General features: G+C 42.2%; 1 protein-coding gene across 3 annotated transcripts in view; it reads right to left on the bottom strand.

Annotated features, from left to right (window-relative positions):
* The window catches only part of Ccdc7 (coiled-coil domain containing 7), a 165,081-nt gene that overhangs the window by 63,733 nt on the left and 80,870 nt on the right, over positions 1 to 20,478 (bottom strand). For all 3 annotated transcript variants that reach the window (XR_009379398.1, XR_009379399.1, XM_059263777.1), the window contains exons 27-30: positions 17,424 to 17,522; positions 14,943 to 15,053; positions 5,816 to 5,926; positions 5,338 to 5,469 (exon numbers count right to left, since the gene is read on the bottom strand). Coding sequence is in view for 1 of the 3 variants with exons in the window: in XM_059263777.1 (XP_059119760.1) it covers positions 5,338 to 5,469; positions 5,816 to 5,926; positions 14,943 to 15,053; positions 17,424 to 17,522 (453 nt within the window). In the remaining 2 variants the exon portion in view is untranslated. The remainder of the gene's footprint in view (positions 1 to 5,337; positions 5,470 to 5,815; positions 5,927 to 14,942; positions 15,054 to 17,423; positions 17,523 to 20,478) is intronic.

The raw sequence follows: 20,478 nt of genomic DNA, 5'->3' as shown, positions 1-20,478 counted from the left end.
TTTTTTTGAGACAGGGTTGCTTTCTGTAATTTTTGTTGTTGTTGAGATCTAACTTTAAACCATGGTGGTCTGATAGAATACAGGAGGTTATTCCATTTTTTTTGTATCTGTTGAGATTTGCTTTGTGACCAAGCATGTGGTCGATTTTAGAGAAGGTTCCATGGGTTGCTGAGAAGAAGGCATATTGTTTTGTGTTAGGGTGGAATGTTCTGTAGATATTGATTAGGCCCATTTGAGTCATAACATCAGGTAGGTCCCTTATTTTTCTGTTAAGTTTTGATGTGGCAGATCTGTCCAGTGGTAAGAGTGGGGTGTTGAAGTCTCCCACTATTAATGTGTGGGGTTTGATGTGTGATTTAAGCTTTAGTAATGTTTCTTTTACATATGTGGGTGCCCTTTTATTTGGGGCATGAATGTTGAGACTTCATCTTGGTGGATCTTTCCTGTGATGATGAGTACTTAATGTCCTTCTTGATCTCTTTTGATTGATTTTAGTTTGAAGTCTATTTTGTTGGATATTAGGAGCTACACCAGCTTGCTTCTTAAGACCATTTGATTGGAAAGACTTTTCACAGCCTTTTACTCTGAAGTAGTGTCTATCTTTGAAATTGAGGTGTGTTTCTTGTATGCAACAGAAAGATGGGTCCTGCTTTTGTATCCATTCTGTTAGCCTGTGTCTTCTTATAGGTAAATTGAATCCATTAATATTAAGGGATATTAATGACCAGTGATTGTTAGTTCCTGTTATCTTTTGGTGGTAGTGTGTGTGTATTTCTATTCTTTGGGATTTACTCCTGTGGGGTTATCTGTTGCCTATGTTTTCGTGGGTCTGTCTGACTTTCTTAGGTTGGAATTTTCCTTCTAGTGCTTTCTGGAGGGCTGGATTTGTGGATAGGTATTGTTTAAATCTGGTTTTGTCTTGGAATGTCTTGTTCACTCCGTCTATGGTGACTGAAAGTTTTGCTGGGTATATTATTCTAGGTTGACATCCATGGTCTCTTAGTGTCTGCATTACATCTGTCCAGGACCTTCTGGCTTTCAAATTCTCCATTGAGAAGTCAAGTGTTAGTCTGATGGGTCTGCCTTTATAAGTCACTTGGCCTTTTTCCTTTCCTGCTCTTACTATTATTTCTTTAATCTGTATGTTTAGTGGTTTAATTATTATGTGGTGAGGGGACTTTTTTGGGGGGAAGTCTAGTCTGTTTGGTGTTCTATAGGCTTCTTGTATCTTCATAGGTATTTCCTTCTTTAAGTTGGGAAAGTTTTCTTCTATGACTTTGTTGAATATATTTCCTGTGCTTTTGAGTTGGTATTCTTCTCCTCCTTCTATTTTTCTTAGGTTTTGCCTTTTCATGGTGTCCCAGATTTCCTGGACATTTTGTGTTATGACATTTTTGGCTTTGGCATTTTCTTTGATCTATGAATCTATTTCCTCTATTGTATCCTCTAAACCAGAGATTCTCTCTTCAATCTCTTGTATTCTGTTGGTTATGCTTGCATCTGTGTTTCCTGTTTGTTTACTCAGATTTTCTATTTCCAGACTTCCCTCTGTTTGTGTCTTTTTTATTGTTTCTATTTCACTTTCTAGGTCTTGAACTGTTTCCTTCACATGTTTAATTGTTTTTTTATGGTTTTCTTGGCTTTCTTTAAGGGATTTATTGATTTCTTCCCATTTTTGTTTTGTCTTTTCCTCAATTTCTTTCAGGGATTTTTTCATTTGCTCTTAAAAGGCCTCTAGTATCTTCATGAAGTTATTTTTAAGCTTTCTTTCTTCTGCTTCTACATTGTGATGTTCAGGACTTGCTGTTGTTGAAGGGCCAGGTTCTGATGATGCCATATTGCTCTTTATGTTGATGTATGTATTTTTGCACTGGTGTCTACCCATATCTCCCTCCCATAGATACAAGAGGTGCCTGTGTCTGAGCGAGCTGCTATTGATCCACTCTCTGCTTGTTGTGTCTGTGTCTCAGGGGGCCCCTCTGGGTCCAATTTTAGCTCTTGATATAATTGGAGCTTGCAGATTCTGTATCTCCAGGAGCTACTCTTGGTCCAATCCAAGCTAGTTGATTCTGTGACTCACAGAGATGCTCTTGGTCTTATCAGGGCTCTTGGTCCAGTCAGAGCTGACCGATTCTGTGTCTCAGGAAGCCTCTCTTGGTCCAATGAGAGTTGGCAGATTCTGTGTCTCAGAAAGTCACTCAGGTCCAGTGAGAGCTGGTGGTTTGGTTTCTGTGTCTCAGGAAGTTACTCTGGTCACAGGAGGATGGATATTGGGGTAGGGCATGGAACTTGTAGACTGCAGGGTCCAATGGGGGGGTTTGGTTGTGGTGGGGGACTTCCCACAGGAGTTTTCCCTGCTGGCTGGCAGCTGGGGCAGAGTTGGGTCCAATGAAGATATTTTGTGCTAAGATTATTTGTTTATTGGTGAGAGCAGGGTATTTATTTTTGGGGAAATCTATGTCTTTACATCTCATCACGTGTTTTATGAACTTAGCTCTACCCCCATTTGGTGGGTGTATGTATAGAATTCTAATGTCTTCTTGTTGGGGGGAATCCTTTCATCATTTCATTGATTTTGTAGTGTTTGGTCCTTTTTTAACTCTCTGTTGCATAACTACTGTTTTGGCTGCTTTTGATTTTTTCAAGTAGGCTCTTAGATGTCTTTAATCACTCTCCTTAGTTCAAAGGATTCCTTCTAGAATACTCAATAGGGCTGGTTTGGTACTCATAACTTCCTTTAGTTTATGTTATCATGTAAAGTTTTTATTTCTCCCTCAATCATGACAGATACTTTTGCTGGTTATATTAATCTGAGTTCACAGCTGTGATCCTTCAGAACTTCAAAGTATATCATTCCAAGCTCTTCTTGCTTTAAACGTTTTCAGTGAAAATCTGGCAGTTATTTTAATGGGCCTGCCTTCACATGTGACTTGGTGTTTCTCATTAAGAGATTTTAGTACATTGGAGTTTCTTTTCTGGTCCTGCCTACTTGGTATTCCATATGCTTCTTCTATACAGTTAGGTTCCTCTTTCCCTAGATTTGGGGAAATTTCTTCTCTAATTATTTTGAAAATATATTCTTTGCCTTTGGTATGTAGTTTTCCCTCCTGTAGACTTAGTTTGTTCATGGTCTCCCAAAGATCTCACATGTTCCCTTCATAACTTAAAAAAATTAGTCTTCTTCACTAAATGTTTCCATTCCTCCACCTTGTCTTAAACCCCTGAGATTCTTTTGTCTTCCATTACATGAGTGGGGCTTTCCATTGAACTTTTTATTTAATTTATTGACATTTTCATCTCTAACATTTCAGAGTAGTTTTTCTTCAGTATTTCTGAATCCATTTTTATATCTTATATGGACTTCCTTATTTCATGTAGCTCTTTGTCATGTCCTCATTCAATTCTTTGAACACATTGTTTGCTTATTTTTGCTTGGCTTCTAGGCTACCTTTATTCTTTCAGAGAGAGTGTTTGTAATAGTCTTTCGGGACTAGGTTGTAGTATAATTCAGGTGTTTTTTTCCTCTACAAGACTGGTGGTCAGGGTACTGAGTTCTACCTCATCTTCCCCTGAGAGTAGGTTACCAACTGCAATACAAAGTGCTATCTATGGGTAGGTTCTCTGATTTCTGGATTGTCTCTTCTGTCCCTTGCATTCCTTTCTAAGCTCCTAGAAGGTTGTCTTAATTGCTCGGAGTTCCTCTCTGATAGGAGTTCCTCTTCTGTTTTCTCCTTGGGAGAAGTATTCTGTATCAGTGTCTGAGACTTACTCTAGCTGTAGATCTGAATCTTGTTCTGCCTATGGTTCTGTGGCATGGGTCTCTGTGGCATGGACCTTACATTGTGCTGGTCTAACGTGGGGTATAGTGGCAAGGGACACTAAGATCAGGCAGGTCTCTGGCCATGTGTTTCTGACCGTACACAGATAGTCTAATGTATGATATTGAGGGATGAGATCCTGAAGTTGGCCTGGGACTCTAAGAATAGGTTTCTTACTTCATAAGGGACCAAGTCTGATGTGGTTGGCTATAGGGCATGATCCTGGCTTTGGGATGGGGCTCTAGGCATGATTATCTGACCCTGCATGGGCACAGTCCAAGGTCTAGCATGGTAAGGTGGGATCCTAGGTTTGGGATGGAGTCTGAGCATGGGATCTGTGACCTCACATTGGGCTGGGGTTGGTCTGAAATCTTTTCTCATTTTTGAATGATGTAAGGAAATTATTTTCAAGTAGAAATATAAATATGCTGTGAATACATACTTAGCTACTCATATGTAAAAGCACCTTTGCTACTTTTTTGATTGAAGTAGCTTTAGTTCACAAATATAGGTTACTTTATTCACTGCTATAAACATCATTATACTCATATATTTTGAATTATCATTTACCTTTCTTACTGAATCCAAAGTTCTTACTGAACTTTGAAGTTCAAAATATTTGCATCCAGTATGACTTCAGACATAATCACCCAAAGTACAGCAGAGAGAGTAGAAGCAACATAACTAAGAAAAGAGGAGCAATTACAGCTTAGAATATCTCTAGTTCGGGGTTGAAGAGATGGTTCTCAGTGGTTAAGAGCACTCATTACTCGTCTAGAGGACACATGTTCAGGTCCCAGCATCTACATGGCGGCTCACAATCATCTGTAACTCCAGTACCATTGGATCTGACACCCTTTTCTGACTTCCACAGGGACCAGGCATGCACATGGAGTATGTATACATGCAAGCAAAACACTCATACACATTAAAAACAAATCTAATTTTTTTTGAAAAAGAATATCCATAATTTGATTACACATGCCCTTAAAAGCTTATTAAAATATTAGTATCCGAATACATACAAAAGCACACACAGTACCAAGTTTCTTATAAGAGAAACATTGGAATCATAAAAGAGAAGAAAATTAAAGCAACAGAGATGAAAAAGTCATTCAGAAACTAACCAGAAGAAGGTGTACTGAGCCACATTAATAGCATAAAGGGCAGTTATTAAGGGAAATGAAGAATACTACCAAAATAACAAGTATCCCTTTAGTAAGACAATATGCTCTGACCTTGAAGATATGAGTTTTTGAAATCTGTATGTACATAAAGACTATAGCATCATAAGCTCAAAGCAGAACCCAATACTACAATACGAAGCAGAAATCTAGAAAATGGGCACTGAGTGCAGGTAAACCAGCAGTTATTACAAAAGACATCTAGATTATCAGAAGACTCAGAAGTGAGGTGCCTGTAATAGTCCAAAGAAACATATGGCTCCAGGCCTATTGACAAACCCAGCAGGAAGGTTTTCTGAGTTTAATTAAAAACAATATAAGAGAAGTGTACGTACTCTCTGCGTTATCATCCCGAAAAAAGCCAGATTTCTTGTTCTGAGACACGTTTCTGGTTATAATAAGAGGTTTCTTCTCAGGCAATAGATTGTCCACTGATAAATCTTTTTTCTGGTATTCAGAAGGAATTCCTAAGGAGAAGGAAAACGTGTGTGTCAGGGAATTGCTGAGCACTCAAACTTCCCACCCACGGGGAGATGAGGAAAGCTGAGCACCGGTTTCATGAGCATGTGACAGCCTTTCTTAGCAACTCCTGCCTGAGACAGTAGCTCCCAGGAGCCACTGGTCATTGTTTTCTGTTTTCTCTTCCCATTTTGCCTGTTTTATTCATTTTGACTGCCATCTCTTGTGCTGTGGAAACCACACTCAGGTCAGAGCACAAACTGTCCAGGAAACATGCTCACACAGAACCCAGGACACAGAGACATGGGCCTTCTGTGGGGTTTGCTGTCAAATTGCTTGTGTTATTCTACTCACTACTGAGTCTCGCATCTTCAGAAGTTGTTCCTCTCTCTAATTGTGCCTGGGATTCTGACGACAACTCTGAATGCAAATGAGCATAGCTTTCATCTGGCGCTGCAAAATGAACTACATAAAGAGAGGTACTTAGTCTTCAATATAAAGGGAAATCCATGAAATATCAGGGTTCAAATTTCTAATAAGATGGCACGTGTACAATAGTAATCCCTCTTATTTTCATAAAATCCTAAGTTACCAGGTTGTGTCTAGCATGACTATGAGGAGAGTTTTTATCAATGGATATTATAGAAATTGCCAAACTACTTCATAAATATTCTGTGGTACCAACTGTGACATATTCTCTCTCCTAATTTTGCTGATTACTCATACCTTAGGTTACTATTTATTCCTAGACAAACTAAAGAAAATGAACATCCACAAGGCTACTCCTCACCACAGCATTATTTGAAACTGTAAAATGTTCAAAATCATATAAATCAAGTATAGGAGAGTGTCTAAATAAACCAGCACTTGTGCTAGTAACTGGTCTAGTACAGAAACTGCTTCACATGAGGTGGTACAAGGTGCTGAGTGTAGCTACGAAAGAACAGCAAAAAGCATTTATATAATGGACTTGGGAAGACTTATTAAAAGAATGCTAAGTAAAAAACAAAACAGAACAAAAACAAACAAAGAAAAAAAAACAAAAACACCAAAACAACAACAGCAACAGCAAAAACCAAAACCAAAATTCTGGCTCAGAGTTTATGAGAATGGCCAACCAATACTGGTCTAACATGAGGCCCAAGCCACAAGAGGACGTCCGTGTCCAACCCTGCCTGGATGGCTAGGAACCAGAAGCTGGATGGCCTAGAGACCCGGGGTAGAACTAAATATAACTGGCAAAAAAAAAAAAAGTCAATGCAGTGAGCAGTGATTCCTAATGATTTTTGCTATCCTCACAGAAGGGTGCCTAGCCCAATAGTCATTAGAGAGGCTTCCTGCAGCAGCTGATAGAAACAGACGCAGAGACCCACAGCCAAATATTAGGCAGAGCTCGGGCAACTCTACAGAAGATAGGGAGAGAGGATTGTAGGAGCAAGAGGAGTAGAGGACACCATGAGAACAAGGCCCATAGAATCAACTAAGCAGGGCTCTTAGGGGTTCACAGAGACTGAAGGGCAATCATGGAGCCTGTATGTTTTGCTAGGTCCTGTACATATATATTGTGCACATATATTGTTTAGCTTGAGGGTTTTGTGGAACTCCTAATAGTGGGAGTGGGGTGTATATCTGACTCTATATCTGCTCTTGGGACCCTTTTCCTCCTATTGGGCTGCCTTGTCTAACCTCCATATAAAGGTTTGTGCCTGGTCTTATTGCTTCTTGCTATACCCCATGTGGTTGATATTCCTGGGAGGACTGCTCTTTTCTGAGGGGAGGTGGAAGAGCAGTTGAGCTAGGGGTGAGGGGAGGTGGTTGCGGGGGACTAGGAGGAGTGGAGGGAGAAGAGGCTGTGGTCAGGATGTATTGCATGAGAGAAGAATAAATAAAAGAGGGGAAAACCTAAAACTATGGTGTCTAGTGTGATAACCTTTGGGCCGGAAACCAAGCAGAGAACACTGGAGTTGGTACCTGAAAGGGTGGTGGGGACATAAGGACTGTGGAAGGAAGGATAGTTCTCTTAGGGTACCTGGGTGACTGGGCACACTTCATTCAAAAAATAAAATTGAATCAATGAGGACTATGGAACACTAAACTGCAAATAAACTATGGAAGTGAAGCAAAACCCCTCACAAGTAACTAGGGAGTGAGTGCAGCCTGGACACCTGGCGATGTACGTGATGAGAAAGAATCAGAGGCTGATGATGTTTAAGTGAGACTCTAGGATTAGTGTTAAACTGGGAGCACACTGGAATGTTGTGGATGTAGTCTGCTCACAGGAGGGATGAAAAAAATATTGAGAAGTTAGAGAGCAGCTGGTAGACTGAATTGTGTTCTCCCTCCCAAATAAGTAGAACCCCTAACTGCCCAGGTCCTCAGAATATGAACTGAGTTAGAAACAGGGTACTTATAATGAAGTCATTAGAGAAGGCCCAGATCTAATATGTGCAATATCCTTACAAAAGGGGCTCTGTGGGCAAGGGGTGTGCACGCTGAGAAAAGTGCCTTGAGGATGAACACAGGTCATCATGCTAGGCCTGCAAGCCAAGCGCAACCAAATATTGTCAGTAATCAGAGACTCGGCAGAGCTCAGGAAGAAGGGACACGGCTTGTCTTGCACAGCTAGCTTCGAGAACTCTGAGATACTGAATTTCCACTGCGCAAGCCATCCAGCTTGTGGTATTTTGTGACGGAGGCACAGGAATCCAACACTGATATTCCTAGTACCCCCACACAGGCACAGGTACACATGGGTCCCACAGGCCATTAGAATCTTTATTTCTGTGCCTCCTGCTAGTGAACACATATTAGTTTGAATACATAGCCAAGTGTATTGATCCTTGCATCCACTCCCAAGCACTCAAGGGAACTGCTGCAGTTAGAGCATTTTTATGGGGCATGCAAAGACCATGATATATCTGATGGTGATTAGCACTATTGCTTATAAAAATATAAAACAATGGCAAGATCAATAGACATGCTAAAGCAAAGGGGAAACATTTCACAGGGTCCTCCATCTAGATGGAGGACTACAGGCAACCAATGACCGCTGGGAGAGAAGAAATTAGTCTCTCCCAAGGGTGAACACCTTTTTTGGTTACCCAATACAAAGTGGTCAGCGCTGAAACCATATATACACAAGAAACATGGAATCAGCAGGTTGCATTTACATATTTGTGCACACACACATATGCATACAGTAATAATTATAAAAGTAATGGAGGCTATCAGTTGGAGAGTGGGTGGGGTGGGAGGCCGTTGGAGGAAGGAGACCTGAGAGAGCCTGGAGGGAGGAAAGGGAAGAGGGAAAGTGATGTAATTCTATTTTACTTAAAAGTGTATAACAATAACTACATGGATGACAGCCTTTAAAAGGAAAGAAAGAAAAATAATGAAACCGAACCAAACCAAATCCAGAAATCCAATAAAACCAAACCAAAAATAAAATACAAGTTTATGAACTGGGAAAGAAGCGTTCTATAAATACTCACACTGCTGACATAAATGGGGTTATCTTTGAGACTAATCCTCCTTTTCATAACCCACCTGATCTGTGTGTGCACTGGCCCCAAACTCCACAGTGCTAAGGCTGTGAATGGTGCAGAAGTGACTGCCCATGCAACCACTGACAGCCTCATCTCCCTGCACAAGGGCAGAATCAGTTCGCCCTAGTGTGTGATGGGCGGCAACACACTACATCATCCGCCCATGAAGCTACCCATGGTTGCCTGACTTCCTGCCAGCAAAGGATATGACCTAACCTGAAATTTCCTGTTACCAGGGAACACACAACCCACGCTACATTGAAGGCAGCCTCCTCTTGGCCCAGATGAGAGCCCAGACCAGCAAAGACCATTGCCCTGCTGAACCAGATGAAGCAATACAAGTAGGTCATGAGTATATGAGATGTGGAGACCTGAACTCCAAGCATAATCTGCATAAGCTGGAAAGGGGAACAAGGTCTTTTTTGAGAGGAATCAGCTCCTAGGACTTTAGCCTATTCTGCTCTCACAGAGGCACAGGAGCCCCAGGACATTTTGGGATTCTTTGACTGCTGGTGCACCCACATTCCCCAGGTAGAGAAATAGATGGCAGTGGTATGTTGGATTACTAGCTACCATCTTTCTTGGAATCCTAGCTGTCCTTCCTTGTCATCCATATTTGCCTGGGAGTCCCAGGTCTCAGCAACTTGTCTAACCACTACTAGAAGTGATGGTAGAACTGAATCAGTCCACACTGCCTACTGAGGTTCCAGACCTACTCTTCTGAGATCAGCAGAAAGAGGATCTCCTTGAGAGAAAAATTCTGGCCTGTCCCTGTGCCTATGTGGATCCCGTCTGTGAATATGCACGATGAAGTTGTCACGGACAGGAAGTTTAAAGGGCAACAATATTTTGTTTTCTTTCTTTTTCTTCTAGAGAGCTTAGCGTACACTTAGTTCATAAATTTCTATAAAATAAGTGCTCAAATTGTAAGGAAAAAAAAGAACCAAGGGAAAGTCCTCTAATGGGTTTAATTTGAAACGACTTAAAGTTATTTATTATGATGATATTGCCCATGAACCTTTTCCTTTCTAGAAGTATTTCGTTTCCAAGACTGTGTTTGGGTTTTCAAGTCTGCATCTTCATGTTTGAGTAGATGCTGTTAGTTGTGTGAAGATGATATCAGTTACAAAAGGATACACAACGGGTTGACTATAAATAGGAAACTTGGCTCGTTTTGTAAACTCTGGATTCCAGTTTCATAAGCACCATGTAGCAGCATGATCTCCCACAATCATGATATATATATATGCCTTATTTTATATCTGTGGTTTAAGATTGTGACAGTGAGCCACATAGCAAAATGTTCCTACAAGTAGTGTTCAGTAAAAAATAAAATTTAAATATATGATTTGGTGCAAGGCGAGAGAGAGAGAGAGAGAGAGAGAGAGAGAGAGAGAGAGAGAGAGAGAGAGAGAGAGGTGAGATAAATTCATAAGTGAGAAAAAAACCATTCATGCTTACAGAATGAAAATTCGAAGCATATACAAAAACATGCTTCAGTTGAAGGAGGTCATGGCAACTATGGCAAAACAGGGTATAAAAAGGGATGAGGCTTATTTAGTTCATTTTTTTTCCCATAGAGGTTTGGCAGGATCAAAACCAAAATGAACATATAGAAGTGACCCTCCTAAAGGAAAAAAAGCCCTCGTCAAGTAATCCACCAGGATGACTCAGCCCCTTGCTGTCGCAAGACTGTGGCGTGCACACTGTAGACAAAGTCTCAGAGTCTTTTTGGTATATTTGTTTTTCCAGGGTGAGTCTGTCCCAGTTTTAGAAGCATTATAGTGCTGTTTAGAATCTGGACTCGGACTGTGGAAGAAAGAACAGAACACACAGCTCGGAGGAAGGCACACAGCTCCTAAGGGAAGGACTGGACAGAGGCCATTGTGAAATTTTGGTTTCTTTCCTTCTGTCTGTCTGTCTGTCTGTCTTTCTCTCTCTCTCTCTCTCTCTCTCTCTCTCTCTTTCTCTCTCTCTCTCTCTCTCTCTCTCTCTCTCTCTCTCTCTCTCTCTCCCACCCTCCACCCCCAGCTCTGTGTGTGTGTGCACATTCACACATGTGTGTGTGTATGCATGCACGTGGAAGGCCTAAGATGCTGGGAATAGCTTTTGATTTTTCTTCTACCTCATTTATTGAGGCAAGGTGTCTCAGAGGGCTCACTGATATGACTAGTCTTGCTAACCAGCTGGCTCTGGGGACCCTCCGTCTCCTATATCGAAGGCTGGAACAACAGGCAGGCGGTATGTTCACTCAGCCTTTATGTGAGTTCTGGGATCCGAACTCTGGTCCTCATACTTTTATGGTAAATGCTTTAACCATTAAGCAATCTCCCTAGTCCCCAAACACAGGGTTTCTAAGTGTGACTGTGCACATGTATTTGCTTGTATGTTTGAATATATATGTGTGTGTGTGTGTTTGTGCACACGCATGCTAATGTATACTAAGGAGGGTGACTTCAGAATAAAATCCTACTTTCAGGCTTAACCATAGCCAATTACAAAGGCTGTTAGTGGCAAACGTTGTGGGGGAAATCTTCACCCCCACACTAGACTGGATACATAGCTAGTCTTCTGCAGACCTGGAAGGAGGTTCAGTCATGGACTACAGTCTATTTGGATGCACCCTGACTGCATTGCAGACTAGCGCACTCACCAGGAAGTGCCCTGGTGGGAAGAAGTGCCTTTGGCAGAAGCATTTATTGTTCAGGTGCCTCATGGGCCAGTTTGAGGGGATGGCATTGCTGACGGGCATATGAATTAGCTTGACTTAATCACACTATACGATCGCACATACACCAGAATATCAGATTATTTCCATAGAATATACACAATTACTTGTCAATCAAAAATATTTAAAAAGAAAACCCTTTCTCTATTCTGATTGGATGTTTTTCTTTCCTTGCCCACCCCCTTCTCCCTCCCAGCAGTACTCTGGGGCTGTAAAACAGTAGGAGTCATGTGTCTGGGGGCTCACTCCGCTAAGAGGGACTTCTTCCACCACGGCCAGTGCCACTCTGTGAGGAAAAATGAAACCCTGGTGGAGTGTGGTCCTTTTTCAACTTTTACTTTCATTTATTCCAATGCAGGAAGGATGTGAGTAAATGCTTAATGGCTACTTCTAGTTAGGCCTATTTTTTTTTAACTGACCAACTTAAAAACTAACAATTGTCTATAGCATTGTAGGCAACAAGAGGGTTAGCAAATGAAGCCCTTCTAGGGAAACAAAATCCTCGAAGCTCCCACCAAACAAGTTGAGGGGGTGCCGAAATGTCTTGGGAGCGTGTTCACATCCTAGTTATCACAGTGAGACACCAGGGTCTTAGTGGGGCACGCCTCCCCGATGTCCACGTGTCCCATAAGTGCCAGCAGGGTGCTGAGATTCTCAGTTACCTCCCCTTGGTGTCTGCTTAGTGTCTTAGCTTCTGTGCTGGGACAATTTTAGAGAAATAATAGAGGGTGTGGCTGGTCCCTTCACTACACAAGGAGGGAGCAGGAAACAGCAACAGGCGAGATTGTTGACCAGACTCAAAGATTTTGGGTTTTTTTTTTTTTTGGTTTAATTGCTTTATGTTGATTACCAAGCTCAACCAAACTTATCCTGGGGTCATGCCAATCAGTCTATGACAACTCAAATCTTTAGTTGATCAATTTGGGAGTGTGGAAAAGTGGCTACTCAGATAGCAAACATGGACCAGTGAAAAGAGCCAAATATAGCATTTGATCATCTGCTGGACACTACAGGCCCTCCACTACTGAATGCTTTATTGGTTTTGTGTTTTCTATGTGAATGGCCTAAGGAAAGAGATCTTGGTGCTACTGAACATCCTTGTGTGAATCTAGTAGATGGATGGCCTCTCCATTAAACACCAAGGCCAGAGAGTGAGCCATGGTTTTTTGTGGGTTTTTTTTTGTGTGTGTGTGTGTGTGTGTGTGTGTGCGCGCGTGTTTGCCAGAAGGTACTAATATCCATACTTGATGGCCTTAGAAGAAATGTAATTCCCCCAGTCTTCTCAGTAGGTCCTAAGACTTGTGGATTTTGCCTCTTTGATGAAGAAGAGGTTCCTTAGGACAGATTCCTATTTCTAGTCAGACCTTTCACTTTTCATAATAGCGCATGACCAAGGCAGTAAACTCATCGCTATGGTCTCGTAGTTCCTACCACGAGAATGGGAGGAGATCAGGTAATTCTTCCTATTTTTGTTGTGAGGCAAACAAAAGTGAGCCTTTACGTTCTCCGCTATCAGTAAATCCCCTTCAGGCCACTAAAAATCCCCATTGTCGCAACCTTGGGACATCGAATATGTGCCCTGATAGAACTACCCACATGAAAGGATCTCCCACATCCTGCACCCAGGCTACTGTCACATTAAAAACATCTTCACTGTTCAAGGAAGAAAGCAGGCATGATTTTCCATCATTGCTGAAAAAATGAAAGGCCACAGCTGTTTATCTACTGAGTGGTTACATCAAGCACAAGTATAAGATGTTGGGCACCCGGACTCTGGTTGATGAGGGCCCAGAGAGCCTGAGTGCCACTACTGACAATAGGGTTACCTGACATGGCGACAGTGATAAGCATTGGATGAAGTTTAGCATTCATCAACTGACATCCCAATCATACTAGTAGCTTTTCCAGTACAGATGGTCAGGATTGGTTAGCTCTGTGAAGGGGGGCGCTCAGTACATTACTTGAACCTTTCCATGGGGAACCCTGCTGTGGTGGTATTTTACTTGTACTGAAATGTGATTTTAATTGTATGTTAATAAATAAAGTTGCCTGGGGGTCAGAGCTATTAGAGCCATAGCAAGTGCGTGGCGGCGGTGGCGCACGCATTTAAGGACCTGGAGAGCGGTACATACAGGCAGTGACAAGGCAGTCACATGTTTGGGTTTACAACCAATGAGAAGGCAGAACAGCTAGACTGTATAAAGACATACACACAGGAAGTAGGTCCCTTTCAGAGAGCTCTCTTGACTGAAGAGGATCACTGAAGCAGGAAGGGTGAGGCTCTTAGCTCTGACCTCTTGGCTTTCTTCTCTGAATCGGCTCTGTGTTTCTTATTTAATAAGACAATTGGTTACATCTACACCCTGCTGTTGTAACTAGTGCACAGATTATAATCTGGAAAAATTCATGTCTGGGAAAGTACTGGCTTCCTACTTCTGTATTGAGAGAATCATCTAAACAGGCTTAGATAAGGGCACAGACCCCCAAAGAATCACCTGTTGTCTTCTACACGTGACATGTGACTGGGGCCATTATTTTTCTGAAAGGTACAAGGAATTCCTGGTGTATGAAACTCCTGAGTGTGATCTCTAAGCATCCTGGCATGTCATTTAGAAAAAGGTGACTGTGTAGTTGACCCTCCCCACCTCTCAAGTAAAAGTAACAGGAGTAAGTGGTGGAATTGTACAGCTATTGCTGGACCCCCATTCCAGCCAGAGAGCTCAGAGAGTACCCGTCTCCCTACTTGCCATAAAGACCCCGCAACTCTGAGTAGGTCACAAACAACATGGTACCGTGGACCCTTCAGTTGACCATGCTGGTTGGCCCCTGCCTGGACCCCTGGGACTTGCATTTGCCCTTTTAGTGAAATGTGAACCATCCATCTACTGACTGGAGCTTGTGGCAGGAAATTTGCCTTGGGGTAAGCCAGAGCTGCTGGAGTCAGCTGAAAACATTCATTGTTCATGAAACAGTGATTTGCCTGTTACTGTTCTTGGTACTCATGGATCTTAGACTTGTTAAAAGAAATTGTAGTCCAAACACTGACTATGCTTTTGATTTTGAGTTAGGTTGGCAGTGCTCAAATTTCATGTTTACAACATAGATTTTTCTATAAGGTATGCAATCACATATACATTTATGATTTAAAGAAAAATTCTAATGAGTTTAATTTAAAATAATATAAGATAGTTATAGTCATTATACTTACTAGTAAGTATTTCCCCTCCCAATGATCTTTGCTTCTTTAGCTGGATTTGGGAGCTTGACTGTACATTTTGATCTTCCGGTCTCATATTTCTATCTGATACTTCACTGCTAACTATATTAGGAGAGAAATTTTAACACTTTTTAGAAAAAAAAGATGTGCAAAGCATCCAGATTTCAAGTTGATATAAGCATGTTAATATTTTGTCATTTTATAAACTTAGAAAGACCATGATGCCAATGAAGACTTGCTGAAACTGCTAACCAGCTGTAATGTACATTAAAGTTTCATCGTTTTGTATTTCTAGGCATGTGATGTTTTATATCAGCCTCTGATTTCCTGAGATTATTTGTACGTTAGAGTAAGATCCAGTCATAGACCAACTGATGAAAACGCACATTTTCCAGGTATTTTTTCTCACTGGTAAGTATTTAAGACCACCAGTGTTTTCTAGCACAGGAGACTGGTTGAGGGACTGATATGTTTAGTAGGTATCTAATGAAGAGTATATATGTCTATAGATATACATGAGATACACGGTAGATAAAATGGTATGGAGGACTGCTTGCTTCTGAGCCATTCTCGCTCTGTATTCAAAGAAGCTCCCTACAGTCTCCTCGTGGATGTGCCCCTGACTAATAAAACTGCAGTTTCTTCTCCATTGACATGTGAATGAGGGAGAAACGTGATAGTATCTGGGTGTTGCTGAGTGGTCTCTGCAAGCCCTACACTGTCCACTGCCACAGTAGGCAGTACTGAACGGGTCCTTGTCAGACATGAAGGGGCTGAAGTACCCTGACTGCTCTCACCCTGACACCCCCCCACCCCCCACCCACCCCCAAGAACTGCTGCAGTTAGGATTATGTCAGTGAGCCTGGTGGGCACTTTCACAGCTCAGAAACAGTATCACCTGTCTCCGGGATAAGAAATACCTGCTCTCATTGCTGGTTTAAGAAAGTCATGTTTACCAGCTGCTCTTGGGAGCTTGGTAACAGGATAAGAAATACCTGCTCTCATTGCTGGTTTAAGAAAGTCATGTTTACCAGCTGCTCTTGGGAGCCTTGGTAACAGGATAAGAAATATCTGCTCTCATTGCTGGTTTAAGAAAGTCGTGTTTACCAGCTGCTCTCGGGAGCTCGGTAACAACTGCTTGCTGGTGACTTGACTTTGTCCTGTGGCCGCTGGCCCCGGCATTGCCTGACACTGTGCTATCAACAGCAGCTGCCACTCAAGTTGAGGGTGGCAGGTATGAAGTGAGTGACCTGGCGAGCACCTGTGTCAGCATTCCTGACCAGGGTCAGTTTGTCTTACGTGGAAAGAGTTACATCTTCCCAAAGGGGATGTCCCAGGAGAAGCGGTATTTCTGAGAAACAGCAGACGCCCATAGTCCTGACCACATCCATCTCTGGAACTAGATGAAGGCAATGCCAGGGAGAACTACAGCCTTGTTTTAACACAGCTGGACCACTAGTACAGGCCAGAGACGGAGACCTAACACTCACGTGAAATTTGGGGGTAAAACTAGGAATAAATAGGTCATTTCATAGCAAAGAAGACCGCTGCCACATGTTATAAGCTTGCCATTCTAGCAAATGACAGCCACTGGGACTATCTGGTTTCTGGGGCACTTGTATATGACTGACAGACAGGAAGCTCTGGAGGCCTTCTGTCTTAGTTAGGGTTATTATTACTATGATGAAACACCATGGACAAAAGCAAGTTGGGGAGGAAAGGTTTTATGTGGCTTACACTTCCACATTGTAGTCCATTTCTGAAAGAAGTCAGGACAGGAACTCAAACAGAGCAGGAACCTAGAGTCAGGAGCTGATGCAGAGGCATGGAGGGCTGCTGCTTATTGGCTTGCTCCCCATGGCTTGCTCAGCCTGCTTTCTTCTAGAACCCAGGGCCACCAGCCCAGGGATGGCACCACCCACAATGGGCTTGGCCTTCCCCCGTCAATTAAGAAAACACCTTACAGCCTGGTCTTATAGACATATTTTCTCAGTTGAGGTTCCCTCCTTTCAGATAACTCTAGCTTATCTTAAACTGATATGAAACTAGCTATCACACCCTCCAATAGGCAACTCAAGCATCCCTTCTCCTGAGCCTCTGATGGACTTTTCTATCTCAGCAGACTCTTTGACTGACAGTTGAAATCTATGGAAAGGATCATGGAGCAGCATCCACTGGGCTTGGGATCCAAAGTCTCCTGTAATTTCAGAAAATGAACACATGGGAGCAACTGCTGACCAGTGACTGGTGAACACTGATCCCATAAGGCTTCCAGGAGGGGGCCTTAAGACCAGAAATGTCAAAGAAATCCAAAACACTTTGGTTCTCTAGCCATCTTGATGATTTACACTTCAGGTCAATATACAACATTTCTGTAAATTATATGTTCATGTGTGTATTTATGAACTAAAGAAGAGGACTGGATGAAATCCATGCTTTAAATTTGAAGTTCACTATAACTTTTATACTTACTAACGTCTGTTTTGGAAAATTTCAGCTTCTTTGCCTGGCTTTCAGATTTTAACACTGCGTCTTGAGGTTCAAAACTTTTGTCTGGCATTCCGTTAGGAACTACATGAAGAAATGCATTTTACCTCTTATTAGAAAACAGATCCATTTTTAGTTCTCTTTGTTTCAAAGTTATAATAACTGTGTAGCAAAATTTTCTCTCATTTTGATATTGGTAGATAAATTACCACAGGATCCAATGTAACAAGAAAACAGTGAAACTATATTTAGTGGTTGTGTGTTGAAGCTCCATTTTACATTCCTAGGTATCTAGTCTCTGTTCTTCTTTAACATCCTTGAGTTATCTATAATTTAGGCTAAAATGTATTCATAAAAACAGAAATGAAAATGCACATGTTCAATGTCCAGAAAGAAAAATCTAGCACGGAGAAGACTTGCATACTCTTTGTGTTTAGGAAGAATAATAACTAGAAAATGGAGAGAGAGCAATGGTTATTTATTTACATTTGTGGTATTGGGGTTAAATCTGGAGACTTGTGTTTGTGAGACAAGCACTGAACAACTGAGCTACAATCCCCACCCTTCTTTTTGCTTTTTGCTTTGAGACAAGGCCTGAGTAGTTGCCCAGGGTGGCCTTGAATGGTCTTCCTGCTCCTGCTTCCTACATGATAGGCATCCAGACCAGCATCAGCTGTCTAGCTGAGATAGCCATCTTTTTAAAACCAGCCCAGGACAGAGAGGAGGAATGACGGGGACGGTTACCTACAAAATCAGAGGTCAAGGTAGGGGGAAAAAATGAAACTCCTTTAAGTATATTTTTCTATGGATTTTCACTTTGGGGAAAAGTTCAGGTTCTACATATTTGGGAGACAAAATTCAATCAATAAGTATATGCGGTAGAATGAAAACAGAAAACAATGAAATTAAGTTATTAAAGGAAAAACAAAAACAATAACTCAAGGATATAATATTGAACATAAACCCACACTACGAACTGGGGTTGGAAGTTAAGAATCAGTCTTAAAGTCCTTTAGACTATATTGTTGTTCCAGAAGCATGTGCTGGGCAATTCCAAACTGTTTGATTATGGGGGTAGGGCTTCTTGGGGTTCTAGCTGCCTTGGCCTTAGAAGCTATGAAATCAAAAGTTTTAGTCTGTGTTTGTTTTGGTTTTAGTCTGTTAGGGCCGAGGCACTCACCGTGTACCCACACCCTCTGCTGTCTTCTGCACTAATGTGTCTGTCTCTTGTCAAGAGCTGTTTTAGGGGGCAAAAGGGAATCTCAGCAATGTCTTTTAATAATGCACTAAGTCATGGCTAATTGTTACCTTGAGATTGGCTTACTGTTTTAAAAGACCAACAGGCACCTGTCTCCGTCCAAATTTTTGAGCATAGAGTAGCCATCCTGAGCCACAGTGTGTGGTTCCCATGCTTCTCCCATGCCCTCTTTCTCTGTTCCATGGGTACATTAAGAAAGCCCTGTGTATCGGGGTATAACTCTTCTGAGCTCACCTGCCATGACCACAGGTCACAGGCAAGTCACCTGTGCCTGCTACCTTGTGGCCTTCACTAGGCACAAAGATTTCCTAGAGGGAACAGCTCCTGGCTAGCTGCCCAAGCACTTGTATGAAACATCATGTAATTTTTCAGCTCCTACAAGAACTTGCTGGACATGGGTTCAAAAGCTCTACCTTTGCCTGAGGTCTGGTCTGCACTGGCTGACTTACCTACATCCCTTCACTCCTGGGTCTTGTGCCACAGTGTTCTGTGTGGTATACCTATGACAGCCATACCTCCAGATCAGAAGAAATAAATAGTAGATGACACCCCAAGAAAAAGTAGTGGTAGATGCACAAAGCTTTTCTAGAAGAAACAGTGTTCGGACAGTGGTGATTGTAGGATACTCTCAGAAGGGAGGGTACTTCAACTGAAAGACAGGGTCCCACCATCCCACTCTGTTAGCTACACTGTTGGCCTCAATATGTGCTGGCAGGCCCCACAGGGCGTTCTTGATGGCTCTGTATCCCATTTTCAAGAGTTTCAACCTTGACTGGAACCATAGCCCTTTTCCACTTCGACCAAGATGTCCATGTACCACACAAGAGCTCCAATCCCCGGACACTAAGAAAGGGGTGGCATGGGGTCAGTTTTGTTTACAGCTTCTGGTCCTAAGGTGATGAGGGCTTAGCACATTGGGCTTCACCGGGGGTAGTCACCAGCTGTGAGCATGCCTTTGGTACAGTGAGTTTCTAAGACTTGTGCTTTTGAGAGAAAGTCCTGAGGATCACGTTGCCTAGCCAGTCAAAGACTCTGGGACCTGGACAACTTGCTTCCACAATAAGGGAGAGAACTTGTCTTATCTTAGTAGGGGAGTGGCACTATACAACCTTCCTCAGAGCCTTAGCAGCTACACTGCCCAAGGAGGGGAGAAACATCTGAGACTCGTTACTTCCTCCTTGGGTACCATTTTGGTTTTACATGATGGCCTATGTACTGGGAAAAAAAATATAGGTCCATCCTTTGCAGAGACACTGTCTGCTTCTCCCAGGTTATAGTAGAGAGAGGACAAAAATGTCAAGATCTGTACTCAGAATCAGATTTCTAGTTTTTATTCCCGCCACCTCCACTGGTTACTCAGGTAAACTAACTTCCTTGATTATTGTTATTGTGCATGCATACATACATATGGAAGTCAGATGACAAGTTTGTGACATTTCCATTTACATGGGATCTGCGATCCAACCCAGATCCTCAGACTTGTGTAGCAACTGCCTTTACTCACTGAAGCATCTCGCCAGTGCTTAGGTGGCTAAAACAAACCCCTCTGCACAACCATGTCAATTGATGTACAGTAGTATAAAGGTCTTAGTGGGCACAGAATGCAAGAGCAGTTACCATCCCAACAGCACTGTTTGATTGGAGGGCACAGGGACCTAACAGTGCTAAGTGGACACCATTCCTGAACGATCTAGGTAAGGATTTCAGAAAGACTCTCTGGCCCTGGTTGCTTGACAGTGTGGTCTGGAAATACTTCCACTTCAAGTTCCCACTTGCATTCAG

This window comes from Peromyscus eremicus, chromosome 5 (assembly GCF_949786415.1).
Source record: "Peromyscus eremicus chromosome 5, PerEre_H2_v1, whole genome shotgun sequence".
In the NCBI taxonomy this organism is placed as follows: domain Eukaryota; kingdom Metazoa; phylum Chordata; class Mammalia; order Rodentia; family Cricetidae; genus Peromyscus; species Peromyscus eremicus.
The sequence above is the reverse complement of the archived record's forward strand: the minus strand, read 5'-3'. Positions and strand labels throughout refer to the sequence as shown.